The 20892-nt window shown below is 35.3% G+C and overlaps 1 protein-coding gene across 2 annotated transcripts in view; it reads right to left on the bottom strand.

The window, feature by feature from the left end:
* LOC105473294 (lin-7 homolog A, crumbs cell polarity complex component) overlaps positions 1–20892 on the bottom strand; it is a 145976-nt gene that overhangs the window by 47060 nt on the left and 78024 nt on the right. For both annotated transcript variants that reach the window (XM_011727033.3, XM_024790170.2), the window contains 2 exons: positions 3934–4005; positions 1418–1627 (listed from right to left, as the gene is read on the bottom strand). In XM_011727033.3, coding sequence (XP_011725335.1) covers positions 1418–1627; positions 3934–4005 — 282 coding nt within the window. The remainder of the gene's footprint in view (positions 1–1417; positions 1628–3933; positions 4006–20892) is intronic.

The following is a 20892-nucleotide window of genomic DNA, read 5'->3' as shown; positions in this document are numbered from 1 at the left end:
TCATGGGTTGAGATTTTTTATATACATTAGAGGACAGCAGAGTTGAAGGAATAGTTTTGGGTTCCATGAAACTACTAGTCAGTCTAAAAATAGAAAACAAATGAATAAAATTCAATATATGAATACAGAAGAATTTAATTACACAGTTACCATTAAATATCATGTTCCAATTGCATTTGATTTTGGATATTGTGTTCCAAGCATAAATCAATCTGGTCACAAATAACTGAAATCTAGTTTATATATTAAAATCTTTAAGTTCTTAGAAAAAAGATCTTAGGTTAATAAAAGGTAACATTGATAAGTTTCTGTTTATATTTCTGAAATGTATGCTTTTAGGTAATTTATGTTTAATATAAGTGGAAGTTATAGGGAAAAAATTGTTCGTTTCATAGGAAGCGATTTCTTTAGCAACCCCTTATTATAAGTGGAAGTGGTGGTATCCAGAGAATATAAGTTATGAGAAAATGTATAATCATACTTTTACTTTAAAATGTTAGATATTTTAATTTACTCTAATTTCATTTAAAAACGAAAGCATATATTATGAATAGGTAATTTAATCAAACTCTTTTTTGGAGAAAGGCTAATATGTTTTTATTATACTATAGCTATAGATCTGGCTTTAATAATTTTGGGGCCAGGCATGGTTGCTCACGCCAGTAATCCCAGTACTTTGGGAGGCCGAGGCGGGCGGATCATGAGATCAGGAGATTGAGACCATCCTGGCTAGCATGGTGAAACTCCATCTCTCCTAAAAATACAAGTATTAGCTGGGCATGGTGGCGGGCACCTGTAGTCCCAGCTACTTGGGAGGCTGAGGCAGAAGAATGGTGTGAACCCGGGAGGCGGAGCTTGCAGTGAGCTGACATGGTGCCACTGCTCTCCAGCCTGGGTGACAGTGCAAGACTCCGTCTCAAAAAAAAAAAAAAAAAAAAGAATTTTGAGTGCGTTAGCCTTTTTCATATGTGTTATTATTATATAAACATTAAAATTACCCTTCCTCTGTAATTAAAATGAAAAACCCACACACATTACAAAGTAAGGAGTTATGTCTTTATTCTTAAAATGTATGTATATGCTTATAGTAACTTAGGATAAAAAGTATCTCGAAATTACTCTGTTCTTGTAAATGTTACTTGGAGTATTATGGGAAGAAAGTCTGCTAGTTGGATTAATTTCCTGGGATGTTTTTTCAACTCGTTGATATTTATCATAACTGAACATAATGAAATGAGACATAAAAATTATATTACAGCTTTTATAGGTTTAATATCCATCAATGTTTAGAAAGCTGGTTAGACATAAAATTAATATTTGTTCTAGGATTTCAACATTGACTTCAGTAATAGCAGAGGAAAAAAAAAAAAAAAGAATGTGCTTAAGGAGAAAATCTCTGGTTATTTTATAAACATACCACTCCGTTCACTGATAGCAGCTGGTCTCCTCTTTTGAGGCCTCCGTGTCTTTCAGCGACCCCTCCAGGAATGATGCGAGAGATATAAATGGGGGAATTTTGCTCTTTTCCTCCCATCACGTTAAAACCAAGGCCTTCATCAGTCTTTGGCAGTTCAACTACTCGAGGGTGGGAGTGGCCTTCGCTAGCTGCAAAAGCTGCAACTGTTGCCTGAAAAAAAAAAAGACAGTCTTTTGGTAATAAAATGAGGGAAATAAGGCTAATCATATGCTTTGCAGTGGGTAGCTCAGGCAACTTCTCATATTTTTATAGTATTCTCCTGTGAAAGAAAGAACACAAAAAGCAGAGGCCTTTCTTCATTTAGATGCCATCTAGGATTTCTTTCTTTGGTAAAGTCCCACTCATCTATTTCCAGCTTCCTAAGTCTTATCTGGTATGACAAAATTTTCCTGTTTTCATAAAAATCTTCTCCAGTTACCTTGGTTAGATGCAATTCTTCCTATTCCTGGAGTCCAAATAACTTTGTTATAGGTATTATCTATATTATAATTGTTTTATACATATGTTGACTATGAGCACCTTAAGAGCAGAGACAGTGTCTTGCACTCTTTTGTATGACACACAGTCTAATCTGGTGCTTCTACATAAAAGTTCATAAGTTTTTTTTGTAATAAATTGAAGAGCACTTATATGTATACATACTTTTGAATACATATGTAATCTTGCTATTGCCAACCCAAAAGCTTAGCAAATTTAACTTTTTTAAAAAATTAAGGATGCCTTAAAGAGAATGAAAACTAAAATAAAATAATAGATTCAAACAGATTATTGTTAGTTTATACCAATATTCCTTACTATTATTCCATACTGAGAAATCTTATCAGGAACAGGATTTTGCTTCCTATATTATACATTAATATTTCAATTATTATAACAAAATAGGCAATATGAATAGTCAATGGTTTTAGGCCTAGATATACAAAACACCATTTAATATGGACATAATATGTTTTAAAATTCATGTACTGATTTCATTAAATGAGTTTAGGAAAACAACTTACCATTAGTTCCCTCTAACCCCATAGAAATAAAATAACAGCATTTAGGTAGTTTCTATCAAGAAATGATTCCCTGCCTGCTTATTTTTCACTTTTATTAATTCACCTTGACCACAGTTGATTAGATGCCTACTATAAAGTGACTTACTCAAGACTGTGAAAATATTTATTCCCAACAACTGTACATTCTTTTCCACACACAGCATTATCACATCAATTTAGCATTACGCTACTGTCTGCATTTAGTGAAACGTAGTGAATGACATGAAAACAATGGCTTCTTTTTAGCTACATGCATTTGCTCATGCAAACCTCATTGTCATGCATAGATTTTAATGGCTGACATGGATGCAATGCAGACAGCCCAGAAACAACCAGAAAATATTGTGCTATTGCAACATTATGCTGCTATCCTGCTGTTCTACATGAATAAGAAATGAGAATGGTAAAACACTACACAATTCACTTTCCCCTTAATTAAACCACGTAGGGATCATTTTTCTGTGTGTGTTCCACTTCAGTACAAGCAAAGCATGACATAATGATAATAACACCCTTTTTTTCCCCCTGAGTTTAAACAAAGCAAAACAAAACAAAACAAAAAAACCTTACAAATCTACAGTGTTCAGTTACAGAGTAAAAACTAAAAACTCAAGAGAGAAACTAAACAAGCGTTGATGTAACACAAAGGAATTAAATGGAAAATTCTAATCATTTTCAATGGTTATTTCTTATACATTGTTAGAAAAATATTTTTAAAAGCAAGTCATGTTTCTATTATAACATTTGTGTGTTTGTAAAAGAAGAGCTGCATCAGTGATTTTAGTTTAAAATTGGTATTTCCTAATGGCCTATTTTCCTGATAATTTCACCATCCTCTTGGTATAACATTTCCATTAGTAGGGTCTCTACAATCTCTGGATTTGAGTTTTTAAAGGGCAGATGTGGTCACTACCACAAAAGGTGACAGGCCTCTTCTATAGGTCAATGCCACACCCTTTCAGCAAGTTACCCACTGCTCAGCTGAATACATAGAAGTATCCTAGATCAGTGGGTGTCAGGTGAATTCTTTTCCTGTCTAATTGAGGCAAATCTTTAGACCGGTGCAAATAAATCTTCATGCACTGAATACGATACAGGTTCTTTCAGATCAGAAGAATGTGTCAGAAAATCATATAGTATTTCCCACAATGAACCAGTAGATTTGCTTGTGCCAAATGGACATTAAGTGAGTTTAATGAAATCATTCTCCTTTCTTAAGCTACAGAAGCAGCAGAAACGTTCAATTTTCCATTAGGATTTTTACCTGAGAAGTAGTACTGGTTCTAGACTCTGGGCTGCCACTGATGTCTAAATTCTCTTACAGTGTACACACGAGAATACCTGAAACACACACGCGCACAATCAATTACTAGATAACTGGAGTCAAGTATATTTTTAAAGTTACTCAAGCCTTACCTTTGCTGTTGCCCTCGCACGGAATTCAGGACAGCCATTAACAGTTATCGTTTCATGCATATATTGATACACCTAAAATGTTCACATAAAAAGAAGAATGTGTAAGAACATTAAGAATAATAATTCTTTTATTGCAGAAAGAAAATTACATTTTCATTGTAGGAAAAAACTTCTCTATCTCAAAATAAAATAGGTCTGATGATTAGGAATGTACCTAATAGCACTCCTTAAACAGAAGATATTATTACTCATTGTGATTTTAGATACAATTACAGAAATCATTAAAATGTAGTAGAAAAAAATTGTTTCTTGTAAACTGCCAGGGATGGGATTATAAAATCTTTGTATCCATGGTAAAAATAAATTGCTTAATCGTAAACAAAGTACAGAAAAAAACCTTAAAGGATACCTTGAGGAAAATGTTTGGAAAAAAGTAACAAGGTTAAATGTGTTGGACTATATGTTCATTTTGGATTTAAATAGTAAACATAAAAATTTATTCCATAATGCATAGCAATAAAAGTCCATTTGGTACTAGGCTAGAGTATTTTTGGGGAGTGATCCATTAGCTATTTCAGTAAAAAAGAAAAGGGAAAAACTGCAATTGAAAGTTTAAAGGTTTTTTTTTCTTCCTTTCTATTAATCTTATTTTACATGCTTAAGTCAAAAATGAAATAAGTGAATTCAACATTTGATTAATTCACCCATTCAACAACTATTTATTGAGGGTCTGGGACTAATCTCTTCCCTACATTTTTGACTGGCTCATAATTTCTCAGATACATTTGGTTGAAGCGCCACTAAGGCTGACTCATCTTTCCCAGGTGACATGGTTAGAAGGAAATTGACAAAGTAGTCTGTACTAAAAAGGGAACAGCGCAATTCAGAATCTAACTTTTAGCTCTGAATCTCCACCTAACAATTATGAGGCGTTCAATTTCTATGGGAAATCTGAATGGGGACAGGAACAAGTTTCCAGAAGATCATTTGTGGAATCTGAGATATGTTACTGCAAATTCTCCAGGTTACCTGAACAGCTGCTAAACATACTTCCAGGTTATTTCCTTGGAAATGCATTATTTTATTTCATAGAGACAGCCTTTCCAAAAATAAATTCTACTTATTTGCTCTAATAGCCCATTTCAGAGGAAGATTTTCCCTGCCCTGCTTCTCTTGTAATAAACTCTCTCAAATCTGACCCTTCATTCCACCCTAGCTCGTTACCTCTCACTGAAAGCATTGCATTAGTGTCTTAATTGGGTCTCCCTGCCATCAAACAATACACACTTTGGTGATCATCAAGTACCTACCCGACCATGTCCCTACTGTGCTCTTGGCTGTCTGCTGCCCTTACTGCAAAGGTGATTAGGGCAAATACCTACAGGAGTCAAGCCACAGATAATAATGCAGAACTCAGTCTTCTCTCTAGTTCTATTTTCCTGTTTTCTTTTCCCCACCCCCACCATTCCTCAGACACACCGAACTCTCCAAGTTACCCAGGTCTCGGCAAATGCCGTTTACTCTGCTAGGAATGCCCTTCCACCTGGCAGACTCTTATTCATCCAAATTTAATATGATGATAAAAGGTCAAATTCAAATATTGTCTCCTCTATTAAATGTTTTCTGCCTCCCTCAAGCAGAGTGAGTCTCTCCTTCCATAGTTCCTGGCCATCTGAATTTGTTTGAAGTTATTTTGGTTAACATTGCCAGGGAAAGTGACTTTGCCTGCACCCAAGGATGTTTATGAAGACAATCATTTAGCAAATAATTGGACTACTGTCATCAATTGATTAAAACAAAAGGTAATTTTGTAAGTGCTGGAGATAAAGTAAATACCTGTAACCTAATAAATATCACAAATTAAGAATAATTAGCCTTAAGATCCCAAATTGATTTTGAATTAAAAAGTGGGATAGTCAAGGATCAATACTGTATAGTAGATAATTTCACAGACTCTGGAGATGGCTTGGAAGCAAACCCCAGCTGTGCAATTAAATTGTATCATGTTTGTCAGTTACTTACTTTCTCTGATCCTCAATTTACTCATTTTAAAAATGTGCCTTAAAATATTAAGTAACTTCTAGGTCTGTTATGAGGAATAAATAAGAACAGTTTGCCATGTGTAGTGTGTTTCCAAAAATTAGCTATCATTGTTATGCTGTTGTTGGCATTTCATGTTTCTCGTCTTATTTGACCATGGATCTTTTGGGGAAAATCTCCTAGGACGAGCAGTTCGTGAACACTCTTTACATATAATTGATCAAGGGCTGTAGTTCTCAACTGAGGACAATGTTGCCCTCCAGGAGACATTTGGCAGCATCTGGAGGCATTTTTGGTTATCATAAATGGGTAGGGGGTGGGATGCTACTGCATCTAGCATGTGGTGTCCAGGGATGCTGCTAAATTACTACAGTGCACAGTGAAGCCTCACACAACAAAGAATTATCTGCCAAAATATCAATAGTGCTGAGATTGATAAATTCTGATCTAAGGAATTAAGCTATACCTTTTCTTCTTATATGTAATGATTAGTAAGCTGTAAAAACACACTTGGATAGCACCGAGTAAAGGCAATTGTAAAACATTCAATAAATATTTATTGGAGTAAATTACCATAATTCTGGTACGTATTTCATGAGAAATCACCATGGACCAAATGTCATACTAAGCATTTTATATCTATGAGCTCAGTTAATTCTCTTAACTTATGATTTGGGCCCTCTACACACAAAGACACTGAATCACAGAGGGAGGAACATACCGAAGACCACACAGCTAATCTGTTGCAGATTTGGTGCAGCACCTCATCTCTATCTCCCTTCAAAATCTTTCCTCTTTCAACCATGTCAGACTTTCTTATATTAAAACAGCATCAGATCGCTACTATTTTGGCAGCATCAGTGTGAACAAAAACTTACAGTTGTTACAAGCATTTCTTTGTATTTTGAATAAAGGAATCTAGGTTTTATATAGTGGATACAATTAAACAAGTGATGGCTGCAACTATACGATGCAGCAATTCTGAAACCAATAAATTCATTAGTCCAGAGTGAAATATCATTTTAATCTTCCTTTATGATGATGATATATGAAGATTTAATGGAATGAATTCAATATAATTGCCAGTCTTTTTTTTTTTTTTTTTTTTCCCTACAAAACACAATAGATTCTGATTAGCTGGTTTTCAAAAGTGAGCTGAAGAGGACATGATCTGGTTGTACAGTCAGATCAAATCCTGGAGATCTTAATTCTATTTCCATTAGCTGTGTCACCTTATGAACTTCCTTAGCCTCTCATTTCCTAAGGCACAAAATATATCCACGCCTGTCTTACTTTTCAAAGACAATTTTTAAAGTATTTGTAAAATTTTGAAGAAAGTTGTCATGGAAAGCCGGAGTATTTTACCAGATACCCTGAGAGAGTTCTTAAAGGGAAAAGAGAAAATAGTTATATGTCCTTTAATGAGGGGCTTATTAGTGGGACTTATAGACTCCTGAATCCTTTGGGTCCCAGAATGTATGATAAATTTCAGCTACAGCATTTGTAAGCACATTTCATTGGTAAAATGGGTTTAGTTCCTAGTGTAAGCCAAATAACTGATAGAAACTCATAAGGGTTTTACTTTATATTTTAGCATTAGTAATTTCCTAACCTTGAATAAATCACATAGATTCAATAGCATTTTGCATGTTTAGAACTTATTCCAAGCTACTGAAAATTGAACAAGATATATTAACTTAAAAAAAGCAATAAAATTATAGTGAGTTGGTTCAGAAAGTTCATTTATTCATTTGTTCAGCTAACATTCATTTAGGAGCAATTCTAGTCAATGTGTTAGGCACCTGGGCTAAATTATGAAAGTAAAAAATAATGGTTGTTTTTAATTAATGTTTGAAACAATATTAATTTTCACTATAGAAGGGCTGTTTTCAGTTTTTTAAGTGAAAAATTTCCATTTTATTTTTCTTTGTATTTAAATGAAAACAGAATACTTTTTCTGGATGGAAACTTTATCCCTGAGAGAATAACAAGTATAAATGAAGTCCAAGCTTCACTTTAATTTATTTACCAAGTTTACATACACAGGTCATGCAAACATTACCACAATATAAACTTTACATTGTATAGTTCTTCTTGATCTTGAAAACCCTAATTGGTACAGAAAGGTAGGTTAGGGATGACAGCCTTTATTGTGAGTTTCTCATTCTGGATCTCTTTTCTACGTGACTTTAAGTAACCTACTATCTGTGTACCTTAGTTGTCTATTATGTAAAAGACTATATTCAAAGAGGCAATCAAAGAAGATAAAGTATGTGACTTCATAAACCACAACCCATTATTCTTATTATGCTTTCATTCTAATAGCTGCTATTATTTCTATTATTACTATTATATACATACACAAGATGCAATTGGAAAAGTGCCATTAGAATTTAGTTGCTTAGCCAGCAGCAAGTTTTTAAAAACCTTGAATTTAAAGCTAGATTTTGATTGTTCTTTCTTCTACTTTTATAGCAGAGGTTTATTGCCTTTTGTATTTTGATGTTATTTAAAACTTTCTGCTGAGGCAGACACTGGATGGACTGATCTCACACAATCCCCAGTTTCAATCCCCTTCTCCCAGTATTGCCTGATCATATGACACATTTCTGTCCAATGACAATTCAATTGGAAGCAGGTGAGAAGCTGCTAGGAAAGTGTTGCTCTCATGGTGAAAGTGCTGTCTTTTCTCTGTCTTCTACTTCTTGTCTTGTGTGTGGATATTATCAGCTGTAGTGGTAACCTTCAACTTCAGAGAGAAGGACCAAGGAAGTGTAGGGATGTCAGTTCTGATTACATGGAACTTCTAAATGCATGCAAACACCTGCCTATCTCTGAATTTCTTATAACGAAGAAAAGCATTCTTGTTTAAGCCACTACAGTTGGACTTTCTGCCAAAAAAGTTCCTGATTGCTATATTCCTCAAGTAAATGTTACATAGAACTATGCTATCTTTAGGGTCTCTTTTCTTCTGTTCCTTCCAATTCTGAAACTTATAATTTTGCCAATCAGAAATTAGTACAAATTGGTTAATATGAGGGCCTACAAACCAAGAAGATAGCCTAAAATCATAGTAAAAAAAAAAAAAAGAAAAAGAAACTTTAAAAAACACCGTTAAAAAAATGAAAAGACAAGCCAATGGCAGAAAATGTTTGCAAAACATATATCTGATAAAAGGCCTCATATCCAGAATCTATAAAGAACTGTCAAAAGCCAAAAAGTAAACAACACAATTAAAAATGGGTCAAATATTTGAACAGGTACATTATCATGGGAGATATATGGGTAGCAAATATGAAAAGATACTCAACATCATTAATCACTTGGGAAAATTCAAATTGAAACCATACTTAGACACACCTACACACTTATTAGAATGTGTAGGTTAAAAAAACATACTGACAACATCTAGTGTAGGTGAGAATGTTGAAGAACTAGAATTTTGTTTCTTTTTTTGAGACGGAGTCTCACTTTGTCACCCAGGCTGGAGTGCAGTGGCACTATCTCAACTCACTGCAATTTCTGCCTCCCAGATTCAAGCAATTCTGCTGCCTCAGCCTCCTGAGTAGCTTACAGCCGTCCACCACCACACCCAGCTAATTTTTTTTTTTTTTGTATTTTAAATAGAGATGGGGTTTCAACATATTGTTCAGGCTCGTCTCGAACTCCTGACCTCAAGTGATCCGACTGCCGTGGCTTCCCAAAGTTCTGGGATTACAGGCATGAGCCACTGTGCCCTGCTGAAGAACTAGAACTCTTGAACATTGCCAGTGGAAATACAAAATGGTACAGTCATTTGAGAAAACAGAGTAACAGTTTCCTGCTAGATTTAACCCATATTTACTGTAAGACCCACTCATCTGCTTCTAGCTCTTTATCCAAGATAAATAAAAAGTTATTTATCTTGCATACAAAACAATACAAAACAAATATGGAAATACTTATAGCAACTTTACTCATAACTGGCACAAACTGAAAACAACCCAAATAACCTTCAGGTGTGAATGAATAATTAACTGGTGGTATAGCCATACAGTGGACTACTTGGCATTAAAAAGGAACAACTGGCTGGGCACAGTGGCTCACACCTGTAATCTTAGCATCTTGGGAGCTTGAGGCAGGAGGATCACTTGAGCCCAGGTGTTCTAGACAAGCCTTGGCAGCATAGTGAGACCCCATCTCTACAAAATTTATTTAAAAAGGAAAAACTACTCATATATACAGCAGTGTAGATGAATCTCAAATGCATGTTGCTAAGCAAAAAAAAAAAAAAAAAAAAAAAAAAAAAAGCCAGATATTATAATGATTTTATGTGACACTGTGAAAAAGACAAAACAATAGGGACAGAAAGCAGATCAAAGGCTGCCAGAGGTTAAGGGTGAGGACCAACAGATTACCAAGTATGATGACATTTTTGGGAATGTTGGAACTGTTCTATATATTCATGATCATGTAACGATCACATGATCGTATGTGATTATTACAGCTCTTAGAACAACACACAAAAGTACAACTATTGCTGTCTATAAATTATACTTTGAAAGACTGACTTTTTAAAAAGCAAAAAATATTTTTTAAGACATAGGAAAGCAGGAAATTTTTTTTTTTTTTTTTTTTTTTTTTTTTTTTTTTTTTTTTTTTTTTTCTCTTTTGAGACGGAGTCTCGCTGTGTCGCCCAGGCTGGAGTGCAGTGGCGCGATCTCGGCTCACTGCAAGCTCCGCCTCCCGGGTTCACACCATTCTCCTGCCTCAGCTTCCCCAGTAGCTGGGACTACAGGCGCCCGCTGCCACGCCCGGCTAATTTCTTTGCATTTTTAGTAGAGACGGGGTTTCACCGTGTTAGCCAGGATGGTCTCGACCTCCCGACCTCATAATCCGCCCGCCTCGGCCTCCCAAAGTGCTGGGATTACAGGCGTGAGCCAACGCGCCCGGCCCGAAAGCAGGAAATATTTTAAAGAGATGAAAATATTCAGAAACTTAATCATGATTTCGGAAGCTAAAAGTAGGGGTTTGAAACATAAAGACATATATATCTAAGGATGTATTTCATATAATAAAAACATGACATTCATCCTCATTCCACAAAGTTTATAAGCGTGGAAAACAGTGGATATATTTAATGGATAAGAACATCTCTTTAAAACATAGGATGCTCCAGAGATTTTGTAGTGCCTCATTATAGATGGGTTGGATACTAAAATGTCTAGAATTACAATTAGCATCATATAAACCCCTCTCTATCAGTGACTGGGAAAAAAAAAGTAAATGCTTCAACAACAAAATGACATTAGACTAAGTTATCTCAAGAGGGAAAAAAGTGAAAAGACATCTAATAGGTATTATCAGAGCAAATGAAAGGCCACATGGGAAAATGATGAGGTCTAAATCTTAGCACATTGGAGTGTGCATTAAGCCTTGTTAAGTGTATGGCTTTTCTTAAAAAGCAAGTAAGAATGTTTTTTTAATAAGAAAAAAATGTAAAAATTAAGATTAATATCTATAACTATCTATAGTTTTTTATGAATTTCTTGATTTTTCTGATTGGGAATCTCAGATGAGTTGAATAAAGAAAAATTATTTGGTATGGTATCTGACTTTAAAATATTTTAAAATCTTCATTACATTAAAAATAAAAATTTAGCTCCCCACATTCTTTTACAATTATAGGCTACCTGGGTAGTTGGACAACATTCATAATATTAAGCCATAATGTATTTATCATAATATAATAATACTGCAGGCTTCTTGAAAGCAGATTTTAGGCCAAGGGAGGTATCTAAAATGAATTTGTGGATCATTTGATTAATTGCATTCAGTAGAATGGAGTCCATGCCTGCAAAATTAAGTGCCCTGATGTAAATGTGCATACTGTACTTGATATGACTAGAATAAAATAGAAATAGAGTTTAAGTCACCAACAACTTGGTCTGCTTATTTTAGGAAGTTTTGTGAAAATAACTGATTCATCTACTAAGGAAGATATGTTTTAAAAATATCTATTTATTGTCTTTTCTCCTTTCATTTTGAAAACCTGGCAGTCACATATAAGTTTTATACATTTAAAGCTATAGCTGTCTATATAGCTTTTATGTATCTTTTCTATATGCTTTTGTAACTGTGGAAAATATTGTTAAAAACTGTAGTGTTAGAATTCCTATAAACTAAAAAATTTAGGGTATGGAATTCACTGCCTGGGGCCAGCCATTTTTTGCAAAACAAAGAAAAAAGAAAAAAGAAATGGCAATGGTACAGACTGTTTACAAGTCATGTCTACTACAGTAAGATCATCATGGCTCAAATCGATCCAGTGAAAATCCAAGGACAGAATTTTCAGAATACTATCTTTCTACATTTCTCTGCAGCCGTCAACTTTGATGAAAACATACCACTCCTCAGACAAGAAAAAATACTGACAGGTATAAAGAAGCAAAGGACAACATCTTTATTAGGCCGAAATGAGTTATAAAAGAGGGCTCCACCACTAAAGAAGACATTTGATAGTATTACTGGTCAAATAAATGTGGCAAACTGGTTTTACCAGTTGACAAACTCTAGGAATAGGTCAAGGTCTTGGAGAGGAAGCATTCCTCCTAGGTTCAGTGGTAACTGTGCCGTGTGAAATACTCCGTAAGTCCTCAAACAAGGAAGAAAAACAAATGAACTCTCCAGTTTTTAGTCACAAAGGACATACAAAGGACATATAATACTTTCGTTTAGGCTGTTAGCTCCATTACTTTCATTGGTATTTTAAACCATGCTGTTGCAATGTTAAGTGCCTTTGGCTACAAAGTGCTTCCTTTTGGCACCGAAGAAGAAACTTCAGTTAACACTCATTAATATATCACTATTGTCTTCAAGAAACAAAATCAGCCTACCTCTAGAGCCTACTCTAGAGCCTACTACTACCTCTAGAACCTACTACTTCAGTCAAGATATATCTGTATCCTGACAAGATGTATCTGACAGCCAAGTTATTAATAGGATGGCATTACTTATAACTAAAACAAAACAAAACAAAAACTCCACTGAATCTGACGATTGAAAACAAATGTGATGCAAACGTGATACTTTGGGATTAAACATTTCTTGCCCACTGGCACACATTTTAGCCTCTGCACATCTGCTTATTAGTTGCCCCAATATCCTTCTGGAAGGAAGATCTGCCCATGTGACTGATCAGCACGCAGGAACTGTACAAGGTCATGGCTTTACTAGTGGTATTGATAGTGTCCCTCAAAGGTTGGCTGCTGTGAGATACATCTTCTTCTCTTTCTGTATCCATGTCACAAGAACTTAGGTGGGGGTACCTGCTTGGAGCTGACATAGTTAGTCTTCTCATTTTATATTCCATCTTCTAGGCCAAGCCAGGTATCTTAGATTCAAAGTGGAGTAAAACATATGGTTTACTTAGGCATCTGGGCCCAGTCTTCATTCTCCAATCTATATTTTATCAGAAAAAGCTTCACTAGAGAAGATCTGGGTGCTTTCCATGCTGATAACAAAGTGGTACTTTGTTTCCCATTTGGTTATGGCCCTTGTACCTGGCTTCCTTTGGCAGTAATCCCTGAGAAGGAAGGACGGAATGCAAAAGAAGATTTGAGCACTACTGGGCGCCTGGATAGAATACCATCTTAATAGCACTGAAACCTCATGTCTACTTCTTACAGCCCACAAGCATATTTCTGAGCTCAGCTACATGACTCAGACATTTTGCTTCAATGTGATACATGCCATTTATGATTTGCTTTAAAGGACATTAACTAGACTGCAGATATAGAAAAGTCAAATTGAAATTATTCATAATTTATAATCAATCTCATGTCTTAAAACCAATTTCTGTGAAAATGGTATTACCAGATTGAAGAAAAATGTAGTCTCAAGTTGCAAGTCATCTCCAATGCTCAGATTAGATGAAGATGAGAAGGATTCTGGACACAGTGATGGCCTTAAATATCTAACCATCTGCCTAGTCAAGTTACAAAGAAACTGGGCCTTTTTCTGAAATGATGTTTATAGATTAAGTTTAATGAGAAGGACACATGAGAAACGTCTCCAACAGTCTACCTCCTAAATGATGAGTAAAGGATGGGGAGACCCTCTAGGATGGTATTCTAGAAACACTTAACAGAGAGGATTAAATGTCTCCTTGTTCCTGACAGTAAATAGCACATCCTTTTATTTGATTCTGGTTTTGTGGGAGCTCAGTAGGGAGGCATCAGGACTACAGGTACATAATATAGCACAGTCCTCAAAAGTCTCTACCAATTTTCAAATGTCCAGAAGCTATTTATATCACTTGTTTTAGGTGAATTAAAATGACTATGCCACACACTTAATTTTCCAAAGTAAATAGAATATACTTTGCTCAAATTTATAGTTTCAGAACTAATTATTCTATTATATAAAAGCAGAATAATTGTGAAACTATGACACTGAAGAATGACTATAATTTTAAAGCTATGCTATTAACTTTTAATTTCCCTACTTATTTTTATAATTGGTTTATATTTTCTGGTGGCTCTTAATGTATATAACTTTAATAAAGTAGTTCACATTAAATAACTTGTACAAATCATTTAATAACTTCAAGGAAAAAAATGAGATCACAAATAACAGGGTGTTTCTACTCTAGATGGCAGGTGGCCAAGCCACCAAGAAGAAATTTCTTTCTTTTTTTTTTTTTAGTTGTTCAAATAAGAATTCCCTTAAGGCAGCTGTTCCCTGTCTTGTCCTTGTTACACAGCCAGAATCCCCTGTGACAGGAAATGCCTGAGCAAAATTTTGGAAAGATGTCATTTTCAATTAGCATAACACCATTCAAAGTGACTAAATGATCTTTATTTGCTTATTTTGGGTAAAATTCAAACAAGGTTTGGGGATTCAAATACGCCTTAATTTTTATTGTCTGGATTATGTTGATGTGAAACTTTATGAAGGATTGCGAAGTGCTTAGATATTGGCTCAGCAGACTTGAAATTTACTAGTGTACTTAAAAGTTTGCCAGGGTTGTAAAATAAGGTTTACTTTTTAATATAAGTCTTTATCAGGTGAATATATTATCTAGGAACAATTAGGGATATATTGTCATTGTCATAGGAGTCATATCAGCTAATCAAATGAACGCTGAGGAAAAAATTTAACTCAGTAAATAAGCCAACCTGATTATTCAGTTGATTGAATTAAAATTTTTATAGCTAATAATAAGGTTGCCAGATGTAGCAATAAAAATACAGGATGCCCAATTAAATTAGAATTTCAGATAAACAATAAATAAATTTCTAGCTTAAGTGTGTTCCATATAATATTTGACACACAACTAATACTGCATCATAAATGAATTAAGGTTAAAAACAAGACTTACAGTTTGGGAGGTGAGAGATGTTAACAACAGTGAGTATAATTAGGGAGCAAACAATGTAATTTGATGATGGTAGGCTCAGGTTACAAAAGATAGGAAGAGGTCCAGTTTGATGGTATGGTAAAAGATGTGGGTTAAGAAGCTTGATTTCAGACAATGTTGCGTGAATCATCTTGTGATCTCTAGGAGGAGATGTTCAGTAGACAGCTGAATATGCAGGTCTAAAGCTCAGAGGGAAAATGTAGGCTGTAAAATATAATTTTTGGGTTATTTCTTTGTCAGAAGAAGCCTTTGTGTATACTTTACCCTCTAGGAGAAATTGAGAATGAGAAAATGAGAGAATTTTGAGGGGCTCCAACATCTATTTATGTAATTTATAAGCCCAGCCTTAGTCATATTGAACCTATTGAGCCAAAGCATCTTTTTAAAAAAATTAAATAACTCACATGTACTCCTTTTTAAATGGATTATATTTAGGGGAAAATAAACACAATAAAACCCCAAATTTTTAAGAAGTGATTTTAAAGTAAAAGTAATTCCTATACACTATAGAAAATATGTACAATATAGATATATATAAGCAAGAAATTAAAATGATTTATAATTCCATGCCGAAGGACATGACTATTAACAATCTATCATACTTAATTTTAATCTTTTTGTTAGTTTTTTAAATCAAGCCAATCATTACATGCTTTTTATAATCTAATATTTTGTTTTGTTTTCTTTATTTTTTACACTATTTGGAAATTATGACATTTGAGTACATATTAATGCTCATTCTACTTAAAGCCTCATATTACTCCAATTTGGATGCATCATAATTCATTTAATCAATTCTCTAATGATTTTGAGAAAAATCTAATTGAAAAAATCACCTCTAATGAGGTGCTTTTTTTTCTTACAAGCTGTACTGCAAGAAATAACCTTGAATATCTGTGTTTTATAAGTGTGAGAACATATCTTTACGATAAATTCACTGAAGTAAATTACTGAGTCAAAAGTATATGCATTTCCAATGTTGATAGATATTGGTATAGTGCCCCTTTGGTAGAGTTTTGGCAGCTCAGTGTGTGCCAATAATAAGGGCAAGAGATGAGCAAAGAAGCAATCTACATCCCCTGTGGAGAGACAATATGTGGCCCAAATGCCCATTAGTGGGTGAATGAATAAGCAAACTGTGGTATATTTATATAATGGACTACTACTCAGCAATAAAAACAAATTATCTATTGACTCATGCAACAACATAGATAATCTCAAAATAATTCTTTTGAGTTAAACCAGACAAGAAAGAGCCTACATTATACAATTTTATATGTGTGTTTAAGTCATAGGAAGATTTTTTAAAAATTTTAGTGCTAGGTTCACGGAGAGTTGTACAATATTCTACCTACTGTCCACAAATTACAGGCAGAAAATAAAGCAATGTCAAGTTCATCCTTCATAATCTGTTACCACACAGATTGCAAGAGGTTTAGAATCATGTTCAATACTGAAATAAAGCTTAGTATTTCAGAAAAATTAACACCAATGAAAGAATGGATGTGAGACAAGTCATTCAAATTGCAACACAAAATATTGCCAAACTCATAGCCCAGATAGATGCCAACTACTCTGGCCTTTTCCTTTAGCAGAAGGATGACTAAAATAGTGCCTCAAGCAACAGAGTTACCATTCTGTAGCTCCGTTGTCCAGCATCTGTCTGTTCTGATAGAGATCACTTTCCTTTCCTGAAGAGGGAGTCTTTACAGCCCCGATGGTTAATTCAGGATGGTGAATGGACCACTTCAGCCTCTCAGTAATGCCGGCAGGAATCAAAGCCTTCAGAACCCAGAACAACTGGATAAACTGAACATCATTCTGGAAGCCAGAGCAACTGAATAAACTGTAAAGGAGTGAATAGAGAGCTGAAGTTTTCAGGCTTTCATGTCTGTTGCAGATACTCTTGATGCCCAGCAGCACTTTCATTTCTGACATCACACTCTTTTCTGCCACCTCCTTTAGTAGATCTTTAATTGTGGAAACGTAGTCTGAAAATGCTATGCTTGCATTAAGTTTCTTTTGAATGTTCTCTTTGTCAGCTAACCTTGAGAGAACTGCCTCTTGCTCATTATCCACAAATAGGTTCAAGTGCTCACATTTAGAGAAGGATGTCTGTATCTGGTTTTTCACCCTATTTCTCAATTGTAAAGGTTTTCTATCTTGAGTGGCTACTAATTTTGGAATGTCTACAACTTTCCTTTCCAGAGACTTAATGTAACTGCTGAGCCTCTTCTGGTGATGAGAGGCAGCTTTCTCTCTGGGCCTCAAGTGGTGACTGACCCTGGTGGTCAGGGGGCTGAGTACACAGGAGACGTCACACCTCTAGGTCTTCCTCACAGAAAAGAGTCAGGATCCGATAGTGCTTCTTGCACAACATGTTGGTGCCTGCCTCTTTGTTTTGTTCCCGGTGATGTGGCGTATCCTGCAGTTTCAGTCGTCCTTCCCAGCAGGGTGTTGCTCCTGCAGTGCTCTTCTTGGCACTGGTGACACTGGACAGGCAAGGGACGCTGTCCTATAAATCCACCCAGCGCTGCTGGATGGAGGAGTGACAGAAGTTTTGTCCACATTTGATGGTGATGGTATCACTCATGTAATCCCGACAGATAGGGCAGTTGGCTTCTGCCTGGAGTCCAGGGCTGCTACAACTGCCACTGGGCCATGAATGAAGGTGTGGACGAAAGTGAGTTTTCTTCAGGAAGGTTTAGTTCTGCAGATACTCTGCAGCGAGAAGCAGATACACCCTGAGATACCACTGTCTTTACTGTCCTGACTGTCTCCTTGTCTTAATTAGTCAGCATTGATGTCCCACGGGACCACTGATTCTTGGTTGCAGAGCGAGGTGCCCGGAGGAGCTCTGCTCATAACCTGCAGACAATCTCACATTAGCTGGGCAACTAGCTGCCCTTGGCAGTCCAGAGGATATAAAACCAATCTAAGCAATTATCTTGGTCAGAAAACAGACATGACTTAAAGATGACTCTAGTTCCTGGAGCAGGCAGCTCTGTGAGGCAGGTCTTTGAGAGCTGTCTCTGAAGTCAGTCTTGCACCAGCTTATATATAACCTGATTTTTCACTTAAAATATTGTGAATACTTTCCCCACTAATTAAATATTCTTTTACATTATTTTAAAGAAGCCATCATCAATGTGCTGGTATCAGAATCATTTAAAGACTTTTAAGATAATAGTTGTGTGACATTCAAAATAGATCTCAAAATAGAGAAATAGATGATTTGGTTATTTTCCAAAGAAGTTACCAGGTGGTTGAGTTTATAACTGTCTCAACTGTCACCACGTCCTTCAGGTTATACTAACACGATGGAGAGTGAGGCACAATTTGGTAATCTGTAAAGGCTGCGAAAAGAGTTTCATCATATTTCACAATTTCCAGGAATCCTTTAAAATTATGGATCTTAACCTTTCATGTGATACGACTGTATACCTAGGCCTGACCTCTTTTCTTGAATTGATTATACTGAAAATAAGGACTACCATTGATTCTTCTTATTTGCAGTAATGTTGTATAAAGTCCCTGCAAAGACTAAATTAGCAAATTCTGAACCACTATTTCTAGAGAAAATATATGGTTAGGTTTCTCTCAATCTCTGGTCACATTTTCAGCAACAATCAATTCATAACTGTTTTGTGACTGTTTTTTGTTTAAAGACATCTTATTTAATATATATTGTTGATTCATTAACATTGAACTCAAGGCCAATAGCACTGTAATGCATGTCTGAACGAAGTTTATCTAACACATATTTTCTCTCTAAGGCACATCACCAAATTCGTGTACTGACAAACAGTAGACAGCACCTCAGCACTATGATGAGGGTCTATTTTAAACAGCAAAATCACCAAGAAAAGGCACAACAATGTGATGAATAGGGCACTAAATAGATGGCAAAAAGCCCAATTCATTACAAGTTGTTGTAACAGGAAGACAGAGTATTGCCTTGTTCATCCTCAGCTGGGGAACATGAGTGCATGCATTAGATGACTCAGTTTTTTCTACAGAAAAAGAAGGTACAAAATTAAAGATTCCAGATTGGGCTTACCTTTACTAACACCATCCTGACTCACTGTTACCAAAATGCCAGACTATACTCTTCACAGAGAGGAGTTTTCCATTACGTCTTTTCTCACATGTTCTGTTACATTCAAGTTATGGTCAATGCACCATGCTTGGCTCTGTATAATTACTTTCACAAGATGGATGTCAAGACTATAAAACAATCACTAGGTTCTGATTTGTAGCCTAAGATGGGCTCTAGCTCTTATGCATGTAGAGCTTTGATAGAAAGAAAGAGGAAGGAAAGGAGGAAGATTTTAAGGATGCTGACTTAAGGCTGACTTCTATTAGAGTTCTATTTCAAGTTCATTATTTCAAGAACTAAATAGACTCTCACAAATAATGATTTAGTTCTCCGCTTTCTTGTAGATTAAACCAGGTAATTGATATAGAGGCAGAAAATATGCATAATTAAACACACTTTGTTTATAGAGGCAGAGTCTAAATCAAGTTCTAAGGTTTGATCTACAAAAAGGCAGTTAGTGTGTCAGCTTAAAGAATGGAGAAAGAGAGCACATAATCATCTATCCAAAGGTGCAGATAAACTTAGCCAAGATGCAATTAACCATTGATTTTATTTGGCTTGAGTTATCCAGATTTCCCAGGCCCTTTGACCTTCTATTCTGATGAGTGTTTAATTATATGTCCTAATGACCATGATGGCACCCTCACCCAAGGAGGGAAAGAAGACTCGTAATGGCCTCATTGATAGTAACATGTGAAAAAAATATTGATGTAGTCTTTATGATGTGGCATTTTGACATAGTCCTCTTAACATAGAAAAATAACTTTAAAGCATTTTTTAATGACCAAGTTATAGATACAACAGACATCTCTGGTCCTTGCCCTCTCCTATACCCCATCTGGTGGTATGGGTTACGATGCTTAACAATAGGGTAAGGACATTTCTTTTGCATGTAAGCTGGAAACTCCTTTTTAACAGCTAACTGATGAATGATGAAAGGCTTTTTTTTTCAACATTAAAATGTTCCTTTTAATGAACATTTAAAAGAAAAGCAGCAGCAAATATTCACTCAACCCTCAAAATGTATCTGGAATTTTGTTTTTGCAGAAACCTCGCTGAATTGAGTGAAATTTCATGTATTTTTTAAAATAAAAAAGATTTGTTAAAACATGATCTATATAGATATTTTTTCATTATTTATATCTATAGAAGACTCAAAAGACAAAGTTACACTCATAAGTTTAAGGGCATAATACTTGTAGCAACTGTGATTATTTCTGTGTTGAAATCAGCTGACCCAGACATGAGGCTTAAGATGACATGGTAAATCTATTCCAAGACTCAATTCGCAAGGCTTGACCCCACCGCTCTAACCATCTCCACTTCACTTGGGATCTGCATAAGATTTTGTTGAAATTGTTTCCATATCAAGATGAGAAAAAAATAATAATCACTTTATTGCTGAAAAAAAAAAAACCAG

The sequence above is a fragment of the Macaca nemestrina genome, chromosome 10, assembly GCF_043159975.1.
Source record: "Macaca nemestrina isolate mMacNem1 chromosome 10, mMacNem.hap1, whole genome shotgun sequence".
Lineage (NCBI taxonomy): Eukaryota > Metazoa > Chordata > Mammalia > Primates > Cercopithecidae > Macaca > Macaca nemestrina.
Note: the sequence above shows the minus strand (reverse complement) of the source record. Positions and strands in the feature narration are given on the sequence as shown.